The 20,264-nt window shown below is 38.7% G+C and overlaps 2 protein-coding genes across 2 annotated transcripts in view; one reads left to right on the forward strand and one right to left on the reverse strand.

The window, feature by feature from the left end:
* Nucleotides 1-10,736, forward strand: part of gucy1b1 (guanylate cyclase 1 soluble subunit beta 1) — a 31,182-nt gene extending 20,446 nt beyond the window's left edge. The window contains exons 10-13 of the mRNA XM_034302255.2: nucleotides 1,770-2,007; nucleotides 4,295-4,435; nucleotides 6,148-6,302; nucleotides 9,860-10,736. Coding sequence (XP_034158146.2) covers nucleotides 1,770-2,007; nucleotides 4,295-4,435; nucleotides 6,148-6,302; nucleotides 9,860-9,980 — 655 coding nt within the window. The 3' untranslated portion in view covers nucleotides 9,981-10,736. The remainder of the gene's footprint in view (nucleotides 1-1,769; nucleotides 2,008-4,294; nucleotides 4,436-6,147; nucleotides 6,303-9,859) is intronic.
* A 1,929-nt stretch (nucleotides 10,737-12,665) lies between these two features.
* Nucleotides 12,666-18,963, reverse strand: LOC128317666 (putative C-type lectin domain family 20 member A). The gene is made up of 5 exons (XM_053231080.1): nucleotides 18,378-18,963; nucleotides 15,962-16,294; nucleotides 15,780-15,871; nucleotides 15,521-15,610; nucleotides 12,666-13,469 (listed from the first exon to the last, which is right to left on the reverse strand). The coding sequence occupies exons 1-5, from the start codon at nucleotides 18,616-18,618 to the stop codon at nucleotides 13,449-13,451; spliced, it is 777 nt and encodes a 258-aa protein (XP_053087055.1). The 5' UTR covers nucleotides 18,619-18,963; the 3' UTR covers nucleotides 12,666-13,448.
* Nucleotides 18,964-20,264: the final 1,301 nt, after the last annotated feature.

Raw genomic sequence — 20,264 nt, forward strand, 5'->3', positions numbered from 1 at the left:
GAGAGAGCTGTGGGATTTGAGCTCACAACCTTCTGATCACGCTGCTTTGTAAAGGAGATAATTCTAACAGAGAAACACAACTAATCAAACTAATTAGCACCAAATTCATCATTTTATTCCTCAAACAAAGTTGCTGAAATTATCTCAGTAAACATTGTTCTCTATAATCTTCTGAACGGTAAGTTCACATCATAATCACGTCTGATGACAGAAATAAAATATAATAATAACAATAATCCTGAAACATCAGCACTTCTGTGATTACCTGATCCTGTGTGAAGACCTGCAGACCTGGTGTGGAGAAAATCTTTTAAAATGTGCCTTCTCTGAGGTTGGGTTTTAGACGATGACACGCTGCTGCTTGGTGATAAAGGTTTTTAACAAAGCTCTTACAGGAACATGTTTCTTATCAGCAGCAGCAGGTTTTCTGGGCTGATTTTCAGTATTAAAGCGTCCTGCTGCAGTCTCGAGGTGCACACGAGGAGAAAGTTATTCAGTCTGGGAAAGCACAAACACAGCGGTGATGAGAGGGCGTACTGAAATTAATCACATTTAATTTTGTGTAAAAATTGTATTTAATTCTGTTAAATGTCATTTTTAGTGGCGAAAACAGTAAGACAAGATTTTTAAAATTCTGGTTTAATAAATTACTTTTTATAAAGTTTAGAGCAAATTCATAAAATATTAACAGCAGTTTGCTCAGTAAGCTGAATGATTCTCACAAACATTTGGAGAAGTATGGAACTTAAAGACAGTAAGACTGTAAAGATATAAAGAATATTCTGTTGTCAGATAGACTGAAGACACGGAGGTTGGAAATCTGTTGTCTTGGGACTTTTTCTGTTTTCCTCTCATCATATTTCATGTTTTCCCTTTTCTCAGTTAATGATCTAAATTTATCATTAAGATTGAATATAAAATCAACCTCAAAATTCTTTCTTCCTTCTTCTTTCACCCAGTCAGGCAGATTTTTTTGCCTTGAGCCTGAAAGAGAATATGTGGCTCTGCTTCAGCGATTTTTATCATATAACTAAAAAAAGGGAAAAATTGCAGAGGGTTGGACCTGCGGCTCGCGGCTCACACAGAGCAGCTGATTTGTATTCAGGAGGAGAAGTGGATTGTTGAAATGTGCCTCGTCTGCACTGCATTGCAAAACCAACTCATTATGTAATGCATTTCGGACATTTCAGACTAACAAGCTGACCTGCGACGGTTTCCATAGCAACCTGTCCCCCATTTTTATCATAAAGCGTCAATGTACGTGACAGTGTGTAACAACGACGCAGGTCTCGAATCACGAAACACAAACAATTAATTTGTGTACAGAGGATTACTTCAGGCGCAGCAGGCTGCGTTTCCTCACCATTACACAGCGGAATTCAGCAAAGGCTCAGGATTATTTTTGGAATGAACTCAACTTTTATCAGCTCATGTGCATGAAACAGATGTGAAGAAAAGCCAAAACTTGAACAAACAACAGTGGCTAACAGGATCATTAGGATAATGAGCTCTCGTCATTGAGGCTAATTAATTTCCCTTGTTCACCTCCTGCAAGCCTGAATGATTTCATATCGCCGCATTTACTGAATGTCCATGTTAGGAAATATCACAAAAAGCTAGAATTGAGTTCACAAATTAAACGTCTAAACCACATTATTACGAGGGGAACAAGTGGCACCAATGGAAGATGAAAGCAAGAGTTTTTCATTTTCTTTTTATTGATCTTCAGGTCACTAAAAGCAGCTATTTGGGTGATTTCTGTGTTTTAGGTTGTTGTACTCAGTTCTCCCGCCGTCGGTGGCGAACGAACTGAGACACAAACGTCCGGTTCCTGCTAAACGCTACGACAACGTCACCATCCTGTTCAGCGGCATCGTGGGATTCAATGCCTTCTGCAGCAAACACGCCTCGGCAGAGGGAGCCATCAAAATCGTCAACCTTCTCAATGACATCTACACCAAGTTCGACATTCTGACCGACTCACGCAGGAATCCGTACGTCTACAAGGTGAGTCACGAGCATTCAGTTCATCAACTTCATCAACAAGTTCATCAAAAATTGCTACAAATTTATCAAAATTTACTACAAGCTTATAAAAGTTTACTGCAAATTTATCAACATTTACTAAAAACATTTTAAAGTTTACTGCAGGTTTGTCAAACTTTACAACAAATTTATAAAACTTAAATACAAGGTTATCAAAATTTACTGCAAATTTACCAACAAAAAAAATCTGAAATATCACTTTTCTTAAGTTTTCAATGGCTTTACTATGAAATTGATCTCAGGTGCTTCCTGTTTCCAATCATCATCCTAAAACTCCTCTACACCTGATTAAAGCTCACCTGTGGTAAATTCACCTCAGTCGATTTAAAGCCCCACAGCGCACACAGCGCAGGTCCGAGCCAAAACCCAAACCATGAGGTCAAAGGAAATGTATGTTCACCTCTACGACAGAATTGTGGAAGGAAACTGAAAAGTTTCAACAGATTTAAAGATCCTGAAGAACAAAGTGGCTTCTATCAGTCTTAAATGGAAGAAGTTCAGAAGCTCAGACACTCAAACTGAGGAGACGGCAGAGAAGTGCTTTAGTCAGGGAGGAGAACAGGAACCTGCCAGTAGAACCTGCCAGTAGAACCTGCCAGTAGAACCTGCTAGTATAAGGCTTTTCAGCTGGAGAATTCCACTCCTGAGGGTGAGCTCGGTGGTGACAGTGTCATGTGGAGAGCCGCAGGAACTGTCTGATCCGGTTCTCACCAGATTAATATACAGAGATGTGTTGGAGGAAAACCTGCTCAAGAGCATGTAGGACCTCAGACTGTGTGAAAGTTTCACCTTCTAACACAACAATGACCTGAAACCCAGCCAAGACAACTCCTGAGCTTGTGTGTTTGACTTCGTTTAGAAGGAAACAAAATGAGCATCTAGTCGTCTTGATTTTGTTTATAGCACAGATTTTTATCTGCTTTCAGAAATGTGTACATCTGCATTGTTACTAAAATAAAGTGGAGTCTAAGCTTGTACACTTGAGGCAAATATGCAAATTGATTGAGGGCAATTGTCAGGTCACTGCAGCTCTCACAGAGAGCAAGAGCAAAGGTTTGATAAATAGCTTCATTAACAAGAGGACCTTTAACTAAACAAAATGAGTCAGAATTACAGTTCGAGACATAACGAGTCTTTGGCTGACATTTTATCTCCTAAAACAGTCATATTTAAAATACACACAAATTATTTCTATCCCATTTATGACACTGATTTCTATTTAAAAGCTAGCACAGTGGTCCGCAGCAGCGAGGGCAGAGGAGAGGGTCTGTTTGTACAGAAAGATGGCCTCCTGATTTATGTGCCAACCTTTCAGACAGGAATGCACTTTAAACTGGCCGACCTAAACGGGACGTACCATTTCAAGGCTGGCTCACCAAAAAAAGTAATATTTACTTTAGACCCTGTGCATCTAGGTGGTCCTGTGGGTTTACGGTCTCTCTGACAGACTTGGTCACAAAAAAGACATGTGTGTTTAAAGTGTGTGTCTGGAGGGTATTCGGTTGTTTTAGTTCAAGCTGAAGAGGACGCTGAAGACGAGCAGCACTGAAACATCACGACATGTTGGTCTTTATTCTCACAGAGTCAAATTTTACTGCCATCCCATTTTTATAGACGTACAGCGGGCCAGAGAGCTGTGTGTTACAATACAGTACAGCGTTCCACACACACCACTATACAAAGTGTAAATATAGTGAGGAGTTTATATTAAGAGGAATGCAGGAAACTGAGGATTGCAAGCAACAGCAAAATGAAATAAACTCCAGTTTCACAGAAGGACAAATGCAGAGTTACAGTTAATTCTGAAACAAAATTAACATCAATTACAAAAACAAGTCAACATGCTTTTACTTAAACAAAAATGGTTTATAATGCAAAACTGCATGTGAATTTGTGTCTATAATTCATCTTTGTGCTTTTTTCACACATCAGTGCTTTTCTTTGAGAAGTGTTTGAGTCTGTGAGTCTGTAATGAGAGCGATACACCTTTCTAAACTATGAACAAACTGTAGCCTTGATCTTCTGTTTTTTTTAATTGTGTTTTTTTGATGCCATTAAATAAGTTCATTACTCCAGCAATGAAAATAACGTGGTTAGCTTCAAGAGAATTGCAGCTTAGGGTTTGATTTTCTTGCATATACTTTTTTATTTATCTGTTTCTCATGTGATTATAAATGATCACAAATAGCAGAATTTGAATTACAGTTGTCCATTCAGATTATATATGTATATATTTATTTAATGGCAGGTGGAGACGGTTGGTGATAAGTACATGACGGTGAGCGGACTTCCAGAACCCTGCACTCATCACGCCAAGTCCATCTGCCACCTGGCACTGGACATGATGGAGATCGCAGGGCAGGTGAAGGTGGACGAGGAACCTGTGCAGGTAGCGGCTCCAGATATGACAGATGGAGGTGTTTGAATGGTGTAAATAAATTCCAGTTCCCATAAGGAAAAAAAAGCTTCACAATCTTTTAAGATTAATATTTCATTCTTCTTAAAGAAGCTGGAAGTTCTTGTGGACTCGTAAGCTGTAGTGTCGTAGAATATAGCTGAATTTTAAGCAGAAAAAGAACTTGGTGGGTTTTTTTATGAGGTCCTGTGAAGGTCGTAGTGATAAATGATTTTTATGAAATCCTCCCAGAACACAGATCCTTTAAAGGAAAATTTTTGCCTCTTATGAGCCTCCAGGCTGCAGTGATGGAGGAACAGCATTTCAACACCAGTATTTCACAGATAGATAAAATTCTCATCCTGTTGCAGCAGCAAAAATAATAATTGTATGTAACTGTAAAAATTAGGCTGCGTGAGGCAAAAACATATCCGAGCAACTTCACAGCAGAGAATTCTGACAGACAGACTGTCTTCTTCTAGATGCATCTTTACAGGTCACGTTGGAGTGATATCTGAAAGAACAGACGAGCTGTTTGCCCGGTCTCGCTCTCTGATTTTGTGCTCTCTCTCTCTCTCTCTGTCTCTCTCTCTCTCTCTCTCTCTCTCTCTCTCTCTGAAATTCTTCACCTCTCCAGCTGGTGGTAAAATGACAAATGGAGCCGACGCCCACTCTGCTTATGTCACCATTGCTAGCGCTACATAACCAAATATCAGTTTTATTTAGGTCTAACATGAGCCATACAATACGTAACTCAGTAAATAACTACAGCAGCAGTGACTTTATCACACACACGTAACAGCTGGTTTATAGCGAAACTAATGGAGACCTGCTGTTAAATTTAAACACTCTTCTGTGGAAAATTCATAATTCATTGAGATAATGATCAAGAGTAGTTTTGTTAGATTAATGTTAACCCTTTATAACTCTTGAAACCTGCTGCTTCATGAAGGTGATGATACAATGAGAGTTAGTTCATATTTTACATGAACATGAACACTGTCCATGTGCTGCTGTTTATGTTTAAACACTTCATCTGGTTATGAGTGTGTTTGCCCATACCTACAGTATGAAAGTTGCACAGAATGATTCTTTGTCTAAAAATAGCGTGGTTTTGTGATATTAGAATATTAAAATTAAAGGAAAACTTCCTTATGCAAGCTTTGTACAGACTCTCGCCTATTCTTGTAAATATAACAAAAACAAAAGGAAAAGAAATAAATGGCAGATAATTCGATAATTTTAAGCATTTATTTCTAGAAAGAAGAAAAATTGTCTGCTAATAGAATAAGAAAAGGTTTAATAATCTTGCATTTGGTTTACTGTAATTTTATAATAGGAAAGAGTAGATAAAATCGAAGCTGAAAAAAGCTGACCTTTAAGTCACTCGGATAAAAACATCTTAATCAAAGTTCTTCCACATTTTCCATCATGAGAGGGTTTTTGCAGTGTTTTCCATGTTTATGTTCTGGAATATCATCAGTGCTTTACTTTCCGGCTTGGACGGGCTAAAGGTCCTCACTGTGGAGTGAAATGAGCCGCTTTTCAGTGAGACGCTTCCTCTCGTGTTGGCGTACAGCGTGTGATCTGAGTCTGAGCAGAAGTCGTCCCTGCATTCTGTGGTTACAAATAAACACTGCTTTGATTAGCTGTTAGCAAATAACACAGTTTTTCATCTCATTCTATTAATTTTTTGTCTTCCTCAGATCACCATTGGCATCCATACTGGAGAGGTGGTGACGGGGGTCATAGGTCAGAGGATGCCTCGCTACTGCCTGTTCGGCAACACGGTGAACCTGACGAGCCGCACAGAGACCACGGGCGAGAAAGGGAAGATAAACGTGTCGGAGTACACATACAGGTGAGCAGCTGTGTAAAGTTCACCACAGTTCCTCAGATTTCCTAGAAATGAAGTCAGAAGATTGTTGGATTTAAGAAAAGCTACAGTCACAATCTGACATCTTCCTCCTAACCCATTTTATTTTGCAGTTTTTATGTAACTCTATATTTTATAGAACTTTTTTTAGGGATTGTCTTGTGAATTATATGAAGTTGAAATTGTGAAATGTGGCTAGTTCTCATGTGGGATTGTGAGCGCTAACATGTTTCCTCTGTGACACATGAATCCAACGGCACAATCTTTTCCACCTACAAGGAAGGAAATTTACTCAGTGCCAGTGAGCTAGCTTTCATTTATTGGGAGCCACATTACCACTGTTCATTCAAATTTAGAGATGCTTAATTATGTGCAACAGTAAAGTGATTTGTTTTTAGATCATAAGTTGATTTTATAAAATCTTACATGACATTTTTATGTTAAATGATCTATAGAGCTTTGGTGTTTGTTGGAAAGTGTATAATATATTGAATATTGAGACTTTAACTATCTGTTTTGCACACACCATGGCATACATGTCTGAATAAAATAAAGATAATAATAATAAGGATGATAAAATATGTACATCGTTTATATTTGCACCTCACTATGGCAGATTTAGGGGAAATATACACAAACACTTCTGTAAGGAATAAAAAAATCTCTCAGCTTGAATCCCAAAATACTCACTGTGGCACTACAGACAAATCATTTTCCACCCACATGAGCTGGCGTTTGCTACAGCAAAAAAACAACACACTCAGTCCCATTTCCAAATCTATCCTGGTATAAAAATTATTTCTGCACTTATAAATTCATTGCACTACGGCAACCTTCAGTATTAAGTCAGGACACGGCCTCCACCTGGTGTTCCACATCAGATATTACCTTCTGCGTGTTCGGGTTTTCACCTTTTCCTCCCACACAGAAGGTGTGAGGCCCTGATTTATTAAACGTTTGTTTGTGGTAAAAGATCCACAAAATGATTTACTAAACCCACTTTACACAGGATTACACTTCTCATGTGAGCAGAACAATGTGCTGTCCAGTTTGGGGCATTTCTGCCTAAAGGAGCTAAATACAGTGCAGAGTCGATCCAAACAGAATAATTTAACACCCACAGTGTTATTTACTAAACTCACTGCTAATCCCATCACTAAACCCATCACTAATCCCATCACTAAACCCATCACTAAACCCATCACTAATCCCATCACTAAACCCATCACTAAACCCACTGCTAAACCCATCACTAAACCCATCACTAAACCCCTCACTAAACCCCTCACTAAACCCCTCACTAAACCCATCAATAAACCCATCACTAAACCCATCACTAAACCCCTCACTAAACCCATCACTAATCCCATCACTAAACCCATCACTAAACCCCTCACTAAACCCATCACTAATCCCATCACTAAACCCCTCACTAAACCCCTCACTAATCCCATCACTAAACCCCTCACTAATCCCATCACTAAACCCCTCACTAAACCCCTCACTAATCCCATCACTAATCCCATCACTAATCCCATCGCTAATCCCATCGCTAATCCCCTCGCTAAACCCCTCGCTAATCCCATCGCTAAACCCATCGCTAAACCCATCGCTAAACCCCTCACTAAACCCCTCACTAAACCCCTCACTAAACCCCTCACTAAACCCATCACTAAACCCATCACTAATCCCATCACTAAACCCATCACTAAACCCATCACTAATCCCATCACTAAACCCATCACTAAACCCATCACTAAACCCCTCGCTAAACCCATCGCTAATCCCATCGCTAAACCCATCGCTAATCCCATCGCTAAACCCACTGCTAATCCCATCACTAAACCCCTCACTAAACCCCTCACTAAACCCATCACTAAACCCATCACTAAACCCCTCACTAAACCCCTCACTAAACCCCTCACTAAACCCCTCACTAAACCCCTCACTAATCCCATCACTAAACCCCTCACTAAACCCCTCACTAAACCCCTCACTAAACCCATCACTAATCCCATCACTAAACCCCTCACTAAACCCCTCACTAAACCCCTCACTAATCCCATCACTAAACCCATCACTAATCCCATCACTAAACCCATCACTAAACCCCTCACTAAACCCCTCACTAAACCCATCACTAATCCCATCACTAAACCCATCACTAATCCCATCACTAAACCCATCACTAAACCCCCTGCAAATTACTGCATGTTATTTGGGTATTAGAGCCAGATGTACTCCTCCGTTTGCACCCATTTTCAGGAGTAATTATGTTCTGTAGGAAAAACCTTGCAAATGATCCACACAGCAACATGCAATGTGCACTTTTCTTCCTCATCCATATGCATTTTAGGGAGAAACATGCAAAAAAGTGGAAGGTCAGTGCAGCAGGCTGAGAGTCGCATTTGCACATGTTTGTTCTCCCAGTTTAAAATTTTAATTAGGTTCCTCCTGAACAAGACATCAGACTTCACTCTGTGATTTCCACTGATGAGTAAGTGAGTAGAGCGTAGTGATAGTGTAGTGGTACATGCTCACGCCACTGTATCAGGAATAATTCAAACAAATCATAGTGGGTTCATAAGGATCTATGTTTATTGTGTTTTGACATTATGGATAATGCCAATGTACCTCTTTCTGAGGCACCTATTTGCTAAGTTTACTTGTTAACACACACAAAACTACAGTAATATGTGAAAAAGGGAGCCTGGAGATGCTGCATTAAATCATTAGGATTCATTTACAGCACTGACTGTGTTCAAAATAGTATAATAAATATATAAACAGTACATATGCAGTACGTATGAACAGATGATGCATCAAACCTCCAGAAAAGTTACATAAAATAGTAAATCTACAATAATGAGGCCAGTTGTTTTGGTGTCCAAAGTGTTCATGTTAGTGAGTCTCAGCCGTTTGCATGAGTTTTACATCGCTCCAATACACCTGCAGTGGAGGGAATTCATTTGCTTTTCAAAGAACACAATGTAAATATGTGCAGCTACTGAGTTCAACTAAAAACACAAAAACATAAAAAGTAGTTGCAGAATAAGTGACCTTATTAAATTTACATGACATTAAATGTATTAAATTATCTATAGCGCTTTGGTGTGTGTTGAAAAATAACAAATTGCTGTGATGTGATGAAACAGAACATGCTGAACATGAAACCTTTCTTTAAGTTCTCTGTAATACAGAGAAGATATTCAGCTCTGAGTGTAACAAGTAAATTAAAGCTTTAAAAGTTCCAGGCTTTGAGCATTATTGTGTCTCTCTCCATAATTTGGTTATCTTTCTGGTAATTGAGACGAAGAAAAGCTGTGTAGGATTTTACCGTTAACATTAAAACTGTAAATCAGTCTGCGTGGCTTGGGAGCAGGGACGGACGCATCGAATATAACCTCCTGTTTAACGACAGATGCACTGTAGAGATCACATTTTCTCACACACGAGGGTTTAACTTCTCCTCAGTCTGCGTACGTGCAGATGTATTGAATTTTTCCCTCATTTTGTTTGTTTGTTGTTGTTTCCCTCCTCAGGTGTTTGCAGTCAGTGGAAAACGCTGATGCTCAGTTCCACCTCGAGTACAGAGGCCCCGTGACCATGAAGGGCAAAAAGGAGCCGATGAAAGTGTGGTTCCTGTCACGGAAGACATTCTAGACCGACGCAGATCGACAAGATGGCAATAGTTTAAGTTTTTTTTTTAAAAAAGTGGTTTCATTACAGTAATTAATTTACAGTCACTAATTAAATATGAGCAGTTAGTGTTGTATTTTATCAGGAACATTAATGTACCTCTGTTTAAGCCAGTCCTCTACTGAGCAGCTGTTTGGGGTCTTTAGCAGATTATTACAAAGTTACATTTTTTAGTGTAAAGGTCCAAAGCTAATGATAAAGCAGCATATTTTCTCATTGTTTTATCTGTTTAACAAAATGATTTCTATTTTAAAGGTTTTATAAATTAAAAACGCATAGAACGTCACTGATTATTATTCATTTCTTCAGTTAATTTTAGTGGAGAGTTTTTGAGAAGATGTCGAGCAGGAAGAAGTGCATGTCAGACTTCAGTTCATGTTTTAACTAATGTCTTCTGCACTCTGAAATTTATATTAAATATGTATACCACTATATATAGTATACAGTATATAGTGTACATATATATATATATATAGGCATCCTTTATAGAATATTTTAGTACATCTGCATTTCTGTCCAAAGTGTAATAAAACTTTATGCACAGTGTTTTTTATGTAAAGTCTGATAGTGCTGCGTTGCTTTGCTGCCTATGCTCAGTTTATAATGAAATCACTAAATGTTTTGTATAATATATTGAATATTGAGACTTTAACTATCTGTTTTGCACACACCATGGCATACATTTCTGTATAAAAAATAAAGATAATAATAATAAGGATGATAAAATATGTACATCGTTTATATTTGCACCTCACTATGGCAGATTTAGGGGAAATATACACAAACACTTCTGTAAGGAATAAAAAAATCTCTCAGCTTGAATCCCAAAATACTCACTGTGGCACTACAGACAAATCATTTTCCACCCACATGAGCTGGCGTTTGCTACAGCAAAAAAACAACACACTCAGTCCCATTTCCAAATCTATCCTGGTATAAAAATTATTTCTGCACTTATAAATTCATTGCACTACGGCAACCTTCAGTATTAAGTCAGGACACGGCCTCCACCTGGTGTTCCACATCAGATATTACCTTCTGCGTGTTCGGGTTTTCACCTTTTCCTCCCACACAGAAGGTGTGAGGCCCTGATTTATTAAACGTTTGTTTGTGGTAAAAGATCCACAAAATGATTTACTAAACCCACTTTACACAGGATTACACTTCTCATGTGAGCAGAACAATGTGCTGTCCAGTTTGGGGCATTTCTGCCTAAAGGAGCTAAATACAGTGCAGAGTCGATCCAAACAGAATAATTTAACACCCACAGTGTTATTTACTAAACTCACTGCTAATCCCATCACTAATCCCATCACTAAACCCATCACTAAACCCATCACTAAACCCCTCACTAAACCCATCACTAATCCCATCACTAAACCCATCACTAATCCCATCACTAAACCCATCACTAAACCCACTGCTAATCCCATCACTAAACCCCTCACTAAACCCATCACTAATCCCATCACTAATCCCATCACTAAACCCATCACTAAACCCATCACTGAACCCACTGCTAATCCCATCACTAAACCCATCACTAAACCCCTCACTAAACCCATCACTAAACCCATCACTAAACCCCTCACTAAACCCATCACTAATCCCCTCACTAAACCCATCACTAAACCCCTCACTAAACCCATCACTAAACCCATCACTAAACCCATCACTAATCCCATCACTAAACCCCTCACTAAACCCCTCACTAAACCCATCACTAATCCCATCACTAAACCCATCGCTAAACCCCTCACTAATCCCATCACTAAACCCCTCACTAAACCCCTCACTAAACCCATCACTAAACCCCTCACTAATCCCATCACTAAACCCCTCACTAAACCCATCACTAATCCCATCACTAATCCCATCACTAAACCCATCACTAAACCCATCACTAAACCCATCACTAATCCCATCACTAAACCCATCACTAAACCCATCACTAATCCCATCACTAATCCCATCACTAAACCCCTCACTAAACCCATCACTAATCCCATCACTAATCCCATCACTAAACCCCTCACTAAACCCATCACTAATCCCATCACTAAACCCATCACTAAACCCATCACTAATCCCATCACTAAACCCATCACTAATCCCATCACTAATCCCATCACTAAACCCCTCACTAAACCCCTCACTAAACCCCTCATTAAACCCATCACTAAACCCCTCACTAAACCCCTCACTAAACCCCTCACTAAACCCATCACTAAACCCCTCACTAATCCCATCACTAAACCCCTCACTAAACCCATCACTAATCCCATCACTAAACCCATCACTAAACCCATCACTAATCCCATCACTAATCCCATCACTAAACCCCTCACTAAACCCCTCACTAATCCCATCACTAAACCCCTCACTAAACCCCTCACTAAACCCATCACTAATCCCATCACTAAACCCATCACTAAACCCATCACTAATCCCATCACTAAACCCATCACTAATCCCATCACTAAACCCCTCACTAAACCCCTCACTAATCCCATCACTAATCCCATCACTAAACCCCCTGCAAATTACTGCATGTTATTTGGGTATTAGAGCCAGATGTACTCCTCCGTTTGCACCCATTTTCAGGAGTAATTATGTTCTGTAGGAAAAACCTTGCAAATGATCCACACAGCAACATGCAATGTGCACTTTTCTTCCTCATCCATATGCATTTTAGGGAGAAACATGCAAAAAAGTGGAAGGTCAGTGCAGCAGGCTGAGAGTCGCATTTGCACATGTTTGTTCTCCCAGTTTAAAATTTTAATTAGGTTCCTCCTGAACAAGACATCAGTTCAGTTCAATTCAATTTTATTTGTGTAGCACTTTTAACAATGGACATTTTCACAAAGCAGCTTTACAGACATATCTAAACTCAAGATATAAATTTATAAATTTATCCCTAATGAGCGAGCCAGAGGTGACGGTGGTGATGAAAAACTCCCTGAGATGAGAGAAAGAAGGAAGAAACCTTGAGAGGAACCATCCTCATCTGGGTGACACGGATAGTGATTATAATTCATTCCCTTCTATAACTGTGTACAACATGGACAAATAGTGCAGAGTAATAATATAATAAATATAGTAATTGTGGAACCAGTAAATTCATCACAGTTTTCACATGAAGCCTATTTTGTTGAAGTTATCAACTGTTCACTGATGGAGACCTGAGTGCAAAACTGCATGTGGTAATTGCAGTCCTAAAGCTATCATAGCAAGACTGTTCATATCAGTTGAAGTCCAGAGCCATCTTCATGGTTTTTAAGTGGCACCATCCTCAGTAATCTCATGTATCTTCAGGCTGTCCATGTGGGCCATCCTCAGCAACAGCAAGTGATTTCCAAGTGACAAGAACTCCAAGCAGAAGTAGGGCATTAGGATGGATCAGGCACGTCTGGAGAGCAGAAGGGGTCAGGATCACTGGCATCTCAGGAGTAGCTTGACACAGAGAGAGAGAGAGAGAGAGAGAGAGAGAGGTTGTTAGCAGGGACTCAGACATGAGGGAGTCCTGGGACATAAAGCTCCAGCCTGAGTGAACGTGTGAGAGTGGGGGGGGCGACAGCATCCAAACATCCCAGTTCACCACAACACTCTATACCTGTGAACCCTCCAGACCTGCTCCTGTACCTAAGAACTACTCACAAAACTATTCACAAAGGTCTTGACTAAATAAATATGTTTTCAGCTTGGACTTAAACACTGAGACTGTGTCTGAGCCCCGAACACGAACTGGAAGGCTGTTCCATAACTGTGGGGCTTTATGAGAGAAAGCTCAGACATCAGAGTTAAGACATCAGACTTCACTCTGTGATTTCCACTGATGAGTAAGTGAGTAGAGCGTAGTGATAGTGTAGTGGTACATGCTCACGCCACTGTATCAGGAATAATTCAAACAAATCATAGTGGGTTCATAAGGATCTATGTTTATTGTGTTTTGACATTATGGATAATGCCAATGTACCTCTTTCTGAGGCACCTATTTGCTAAGTTTACTTGTTAACACACACAAAACTACAGTAATATGTGAAAAAGGGAGCCTGGAGATGCTGCATTAAATCATTAGGATTCATTTACAGCACTGACTGTGTTCAAAATAGTATAATAAATATATAAACAGTACATATGCAGTACGTATGAACAGATGATGCATCAAACCTCCAGAAAAGTTACATAAAATAGTAAATCTACAATAATGAGGCCAGTTGTTAGGTTTTGGTGTCCAAAGTGTTCTTCTTCAAAGAAAACTGTCAAAGACTATTTGAATAGAATGAGTTTATTAAAACAGGGTAGTGTTCTGATAGTTTAACTGTATTTTGAACATAAAGTCAAGCTTTCATATCACAGACAGATATTTCGTAAAAAGTAAACCTGAAGTGACTAATGCATCTTAGTAAGTCCTCAGCCTTTTGCATGAGTTTTACATCACTTCGATACACCTGCAGTGGAAGGAGCTCATTTGCTTTTCAAAGAACTCAATGTAAACTAGATAGGTAAGGTTCAGCAGGACAAACTTCGATGTTGGCGTGAAAAGTCAGTCTAAAAGTTGAAACCATTTCTGTAGCTTGAAGATAGTTTGAAGGTGAAAGACAGAAAGAAAGAAAGAAAGAAAGGGTGACAGACAGACAGACAGACAGTTACTGGTAGAAAGATATATAACATATACTGTAGAGTGACAGAATTAGAAAGTCAGATGGAGTGAAAGAGTGACACAAGTAGACAGATAGAGAGAAAGTGTTATTAGTAGAAACAGAAGGAGTGATACAGTTGAGTGATACAGGTGAGTGATAGAAAGAAATATGGAGAGAGAGTATGTGTGTGTGTGTGTGTGTGTGTGTGTGCTACTGGTAGATTGATAGAGAGATGGATAGAGTGTGTGTGGCACTGATAGAGAGATAGATGAAGTGAGAGTGTCTGTGCACACAGGTGTGTGTGAGTTTTCACAGCTGGAGTTTGAAATCTTGAACATACCGAGCCAGGCTCTGAACATTCCCTCAATGTAAGTCTGTGGGAATTTTTGGGATTTTTGATCGTCTGCTACAGGAAAACCGTAAGTCCGTTCAGTTAGAGAAAATACAGCATGATCAGGCTGAACAGCTTGAAGCTGAACTGCTTTCTTTGCTGAGTTTGGAGGAAGTAGCTTGAAAGGTGGAGTTAGGAGATATAACAGTCCAAAATTTTCAATGGAAGTCAATGGGAATTTTGACCATTTTGAGCTTCCGTAACAGGAAAACCGTAATTCCGATCAGTTAGAAAAGTCGTAGCACACTAAGTCAGAACAGGCTGAAGGTCTGTGGCAAGTAGAGGAGTACTGTTTAGAGATTTTGGGTCTAAGAATAATAATAATAAAATTTAAAAACAGAACAGAATATTGGCTTTGTCAAGATAACATTTTATATATATATATAAACAACGTATTTCTGTCACTGTTGAACAAAGTCCTCAATCAGAATAGAAAGTGTACCTTGTACAATAAAGCCAGAATTATTTACCGGAGTATCTTCTTTAATCTTGTTAAACACCAGTCCATCTGGTTGCTCTCTCCATTTCACTGTGACGTACCCATTGAGTTTTTGCCTAATCTAAAGAACAGAACATGAGGTTTAACACTAAATAATACAGGATAGAGACACTAATCCCTCGTGAAGTTATGATTACAAAAAACATATAACCAGCCCAACGAAGACTCAGGTTCTGGCTGCAGTAATGAGGAACAGACTGTGTGTTATAATAGTGAAGGATGAAACTCACCTTATCCAAGACGACCACCTTTACTGCAGGATCATTCACATCCTGATTGGACTGGACCTTCACCCTTATGATCTGTTTTTGTCCTGTGATTACTGGTAGAAATGCAAATACACATACAAAATACACAATTAAGCCTTTAAAAGCTATAAATTGGGGTAAATAGGAGACTGAATATAACTCACCTGAGTAACAGAAGAAAGGTTTTATGTATGAGCATGGCTCATCAGCTGCCTGGCCATTAGTTAGAGAAACACAATTTTCATTTCCCATGGCGTTATCTAGTTGTCCAGGTATCTGTGTAATGGTAGTGAAGTTGGTCTTGTCTGACCACTTCCAGGAGTCTCTGAACAGACCGAACCAAGTTTCCCCATAGACCATTGCGTATATAATAGAGTTCTCTGTTTCGTTTCTCACACTGGCCAGGTCTGTGTGATGCTGTCTGCAGTAGCTCTGAGCATCAGGCCAAGTCTGTAGACTAGAGTAGTAAATGTACTTGTTGGTGCCAGCTTTAGTGTCTGTGAGAAAAAAAACCAAAATTAAATACATTGTCTCCTAGACACAGTTAAACAGAATGAACATGTACAGTACATAAACGTTAAAAAAATGTAAACATGTCGGGACAGCATTGTAAATACGTGATTGGGTCACAGTCCTCCCGATATTTGTTTAGAGATGGTCACTATCTGTGAAAGTAAGATGAGTTCTGACCAGATGGTGGGGTGTCAAGTGGTTGAATCTCAAACGCTGCTCTACTGTTAAAGTGTACACTGGCATTATATCAAGCTGTACATAGGGAGCAGTTACGAGGAAACTTTACTTGTAAAATAAAAAACTTGACAGAAAGTCACTACACTACTGAAGATCACTATGCCATTGTGGCTGGTAGAAAAGCCTTTCTAGCTTATCAAGTGTTTGTTTTGTTTCATCAATATATACATAAATCTGTACCTTCCTCACTGCACTGCACTCTATATAATATAATATAATATAATATAATATAATATAATATAATATAATATAATATAATATAATATAATATAATATAATATAATATAATATAATGCTTTGATTGTGTAAGAAGATTACAAGACTCCTTAAAAGAACCAGAGAAAAAGAAGCAATCAATCCGTGCTTGGACCACTGCCTTTACCCGGGAAAATATGCTTATATAAAATTCACATGACAGTGGATGAAGCCCTTCTCAGGCCTACAGTCCACAGTATCAAACAACTGTTTCAAATATGTGGTTGGTATCTTGGTAAAAATCAAAGCTCAGGAGGTGGAAAATTTCATTGAACATCCAGATTCAGAAACTGGCCTTCTGTGACTGCGTAGAATACTGTACACACTGTACACACTGTAAACACTGTACACACTGTATATACCGTACACACTGTATATACTGTACACACTGTACACACCGTATATACTGTACACACTGTAAACACTGTACACACTGTATATACTGTACACACTGTACACACCGTATATACTGTACACACTGTATATACTGTACACACTGTATATACTGTACACACTGTACACACCGTATATACTGTACACACTGTACACACTGTATATACTGTACACACTGTATATACTGTACACACTGTACACACTGTATATACTGTACACACTGTACACACTGTATATACTGTACATACTGTAAACACTGTACACACTGTACACACTGTATATACTGTACACACTGTACATACTGTACACACTGTATATACTGTACATACTGTAAACACTGTACACACTGTACACACTGTATATACTGTACACACTGTACATACTGTACACACTGTATATACTGTACACACTGTATATACTGTACACACTGTACACACTGTACACACTGTACATACTGTACACACTGTACACACCGTATATACTGTAAACACTGTACACACTGTATATACTGTATATACTGTAAACACTGTACACACTGTATATACTGTATATAAGGCCTGTATAAGTGCAGGAAGTTTAGGCAAGTCTACCAAGAATTAACAGACACATCTCAGTATTTAATAATAATGTGGTGGCTCAGAATGCTGTACGATCCTGTAGATCATTAATCAAAAATTAAATGATGAAAGGAGAATAACAACGAATAACAAAGACAGTGAGAAATATCCGAGAAAAACACTACAACACCTGTGGTAAGGAAGTTGACTTGGGCAAATCAGAACAAAGCAACAACCAAAGAGAAAGAACAATCTAAGAAAAAGAATATTATCCCTTATATATCAGGAAAATTCTCAAGAGGATCTTCAGTAAAGATTGTGGTCTAGTGTACTCTAAACCCTGCAATACACTCAGACAGCAATGTGAGCATCTGAAAATAACCTAATCTACTCAGTCCAGTGCAGTGACGAGTAAACAGATCTGTACATCAGTGATGTAAAACAGTCACACTCGTGATCTGTATGTAAATCTGTCATCAGGACTCACTTCTGCATTCACTGTTTAATATTAAACCACCTTAAAACAGACTTAAGGTCAATGAGAACACTGAAAACACAATTTTCTTCTCGAAGACAACTTTCCTTTCTAATAAAATGGCAAAGTAATTAATATGTCGTTCCTTACCATCAAAGCAGACAAAAGGAAACAGTATTGTACATGATGCGTCATTCCAGCCCCATGGGCTTGTCCCAGCACAGTATTCTTCTGAATGCCAGTTGTCAGGATTAGGGGAAGACCACATTCTCAAACTTCCTAGTGGCGCATTACCCATCGACCAGCGCCAGCTGTTGACATCGTTGTAAAGACCAATCCAAGCGCTGGATCTGAAATTTGCACTCTGTGCTACAAACTGAATTCGAATCATGTTTTTGGTGGTTTCAATGGTGGCCAGGTCGGTATGCGTGGCTCGGCAGTAAGCCTGAGCATCAGTCCATGTTTTTCCCTGTTGGATCAGATAATACTTACGAGGGACAGACAGGACGAAGGGAACGACTCCTGTGGAGGAGAGTTGTGAGAGTTTTGTGCAGTATTAGGTCTGTTTTTTAGTGGCTTTTTAAAAATGTTTCCCTACTTTCTCCCTACTTTGTTCATATTTCGGCTACCAGGTGTTGAGGGTGAAGGCTAACAGGAGAAAAGCCAAGAAGCTGCATCTTTTTGAACTTCCGGTCATGCTGCTTCTCCCATAACAGACATTAGGACTACCAGTCTACGTTCCTCTTTTTACATCATTATCCTTAAACTACCACTCACATTAATACACTGCTTACACACACAAACACACATTTGACTTACTATGCTTTCCATTGACATAATAATTGTAGCTAATATAAAATATTAGTATAAAATATTAATATTAATAAAAATATTACTGTAGCTAATTAACGTTATGCTGAATCTAAACCCAACCCTAACATTAGCTTTAGTAATTCTCCACGTGGGCACCAGCCAAATGACCCCACAAAATAAAAAAGTCAAATAGTCCTCTTCTTGCAGAGACATTTGGTCCCCACCAAGATATAAAAAAAACATGGCCAACACACTTATACACTCAGACACACTTATTTTCTTTCTCACCTGTAAAAAACAGGAGTAAGAACAGATGCTGTTTCATCACTGAAGCGTCACTGAAGAACTCCCTGAAGAAAAGTGATGAACGTCCCTCAGAAGTGCTAATCGATACACATGTCCTGCTTGTTACTGCAAGTAACACTTCACAAATAACAAATTTTCACTTCGACATAACATTTTATAATTACTCGGAACACTTTACAATACTGTTCGACACCTCAGAGCTACTAATCAGGAATGAATCAGTAGTTCTTCTTTAACACTTCTTCCTATTAACTACTAAGAACTACTAGTTAATTACTCAGTAAGTATGTTAGTAGGAGTTCATTATTAACTAAGCTTCAATTACTGAGTCTATCCTGCAGAACTACTAGATAACTATGGCTGTAGGTATATTAAGTATCCAAAAGATATATAAGATATATTCCTCCTGAGCTCCAGGAGGAAGGTCAGGCTTAGCTATTGGAAATGAATGTTGATGTGATCAGTAATTAATCAGTAGTTATTATGAGAAAGCCAGAGTTATCTAGTAGTTCTCCAGGATAAATATAAGACTCAGTAATTGCTGTCTAGTTACTAATGAACTCCAATGAACATACTTACTGAGTAATTAACTAGTAGTTCTTAGTAGTTAGTAGAAATAAAATAAATGTTAATGAAGAACTATTCATTTATTTCTGCTTATTTCCTACAAAAAAATTACTCGAGTTGTTGAACAGTATTGTAAAGTGTTAACAAATAAATTAACACAATAAGAAAACAAAAACAATGTTCTATGTTAAAAAAATAAAAATATTTCACTCTATTAAGAGGCAAGAAATAGCTATTGTAGTATAAAATTAGAAAGTACCTGAAATTGAGAGAAAGCAATCGATCTTTTGACGTCTCAGTATCTTGGTGTCCTCTGTGCCTTGGCTATTTATTCTTCTGTCAGAAAGCTTA

Source organism: Pangasianodon hypophthalmus, chromosome 28 (assembly GCF_027358585.1).
Source record: "Pangasianodon hypophthalmus isolate fPanHyp1 chromosome 28, fPanHyp1.pri, whole genome shotgun sequence".
In the NCBI taxonomy this organism is placed as follows: domain Eukaryota; kingdom Metazoa; phylum Chordata; class Actinopteri; order Siluriformes; family Pangasiidae; genus Pangasianodon; species Pangasianodon hypophthalmus.

Bases quoted from the DNA above. Each gene is read 5' to 3' on its own strand.
- LOC128317666 (XM_053231080.1), bottom strand. From the start codon at position 18,618: ATGATTCGAATTCAGTTTGTAGCACAGAGTGCAAATTTCAGATCCAGC. The intron at 15,872-15,961 runs GTGAGTTATATT...CATTTCTACCAG, and splicing joins ACCTTTCTTCTGTTACTCAG to TAATCACAGGACAAAAACAG. The intron at 13,470-15,520 runs GTAAATAATTCT...CTCTGTGTCAAG, and splicing joins AGATTAAAGAAGATACTCCG to CTACTCCTGAGATGCCAGTG.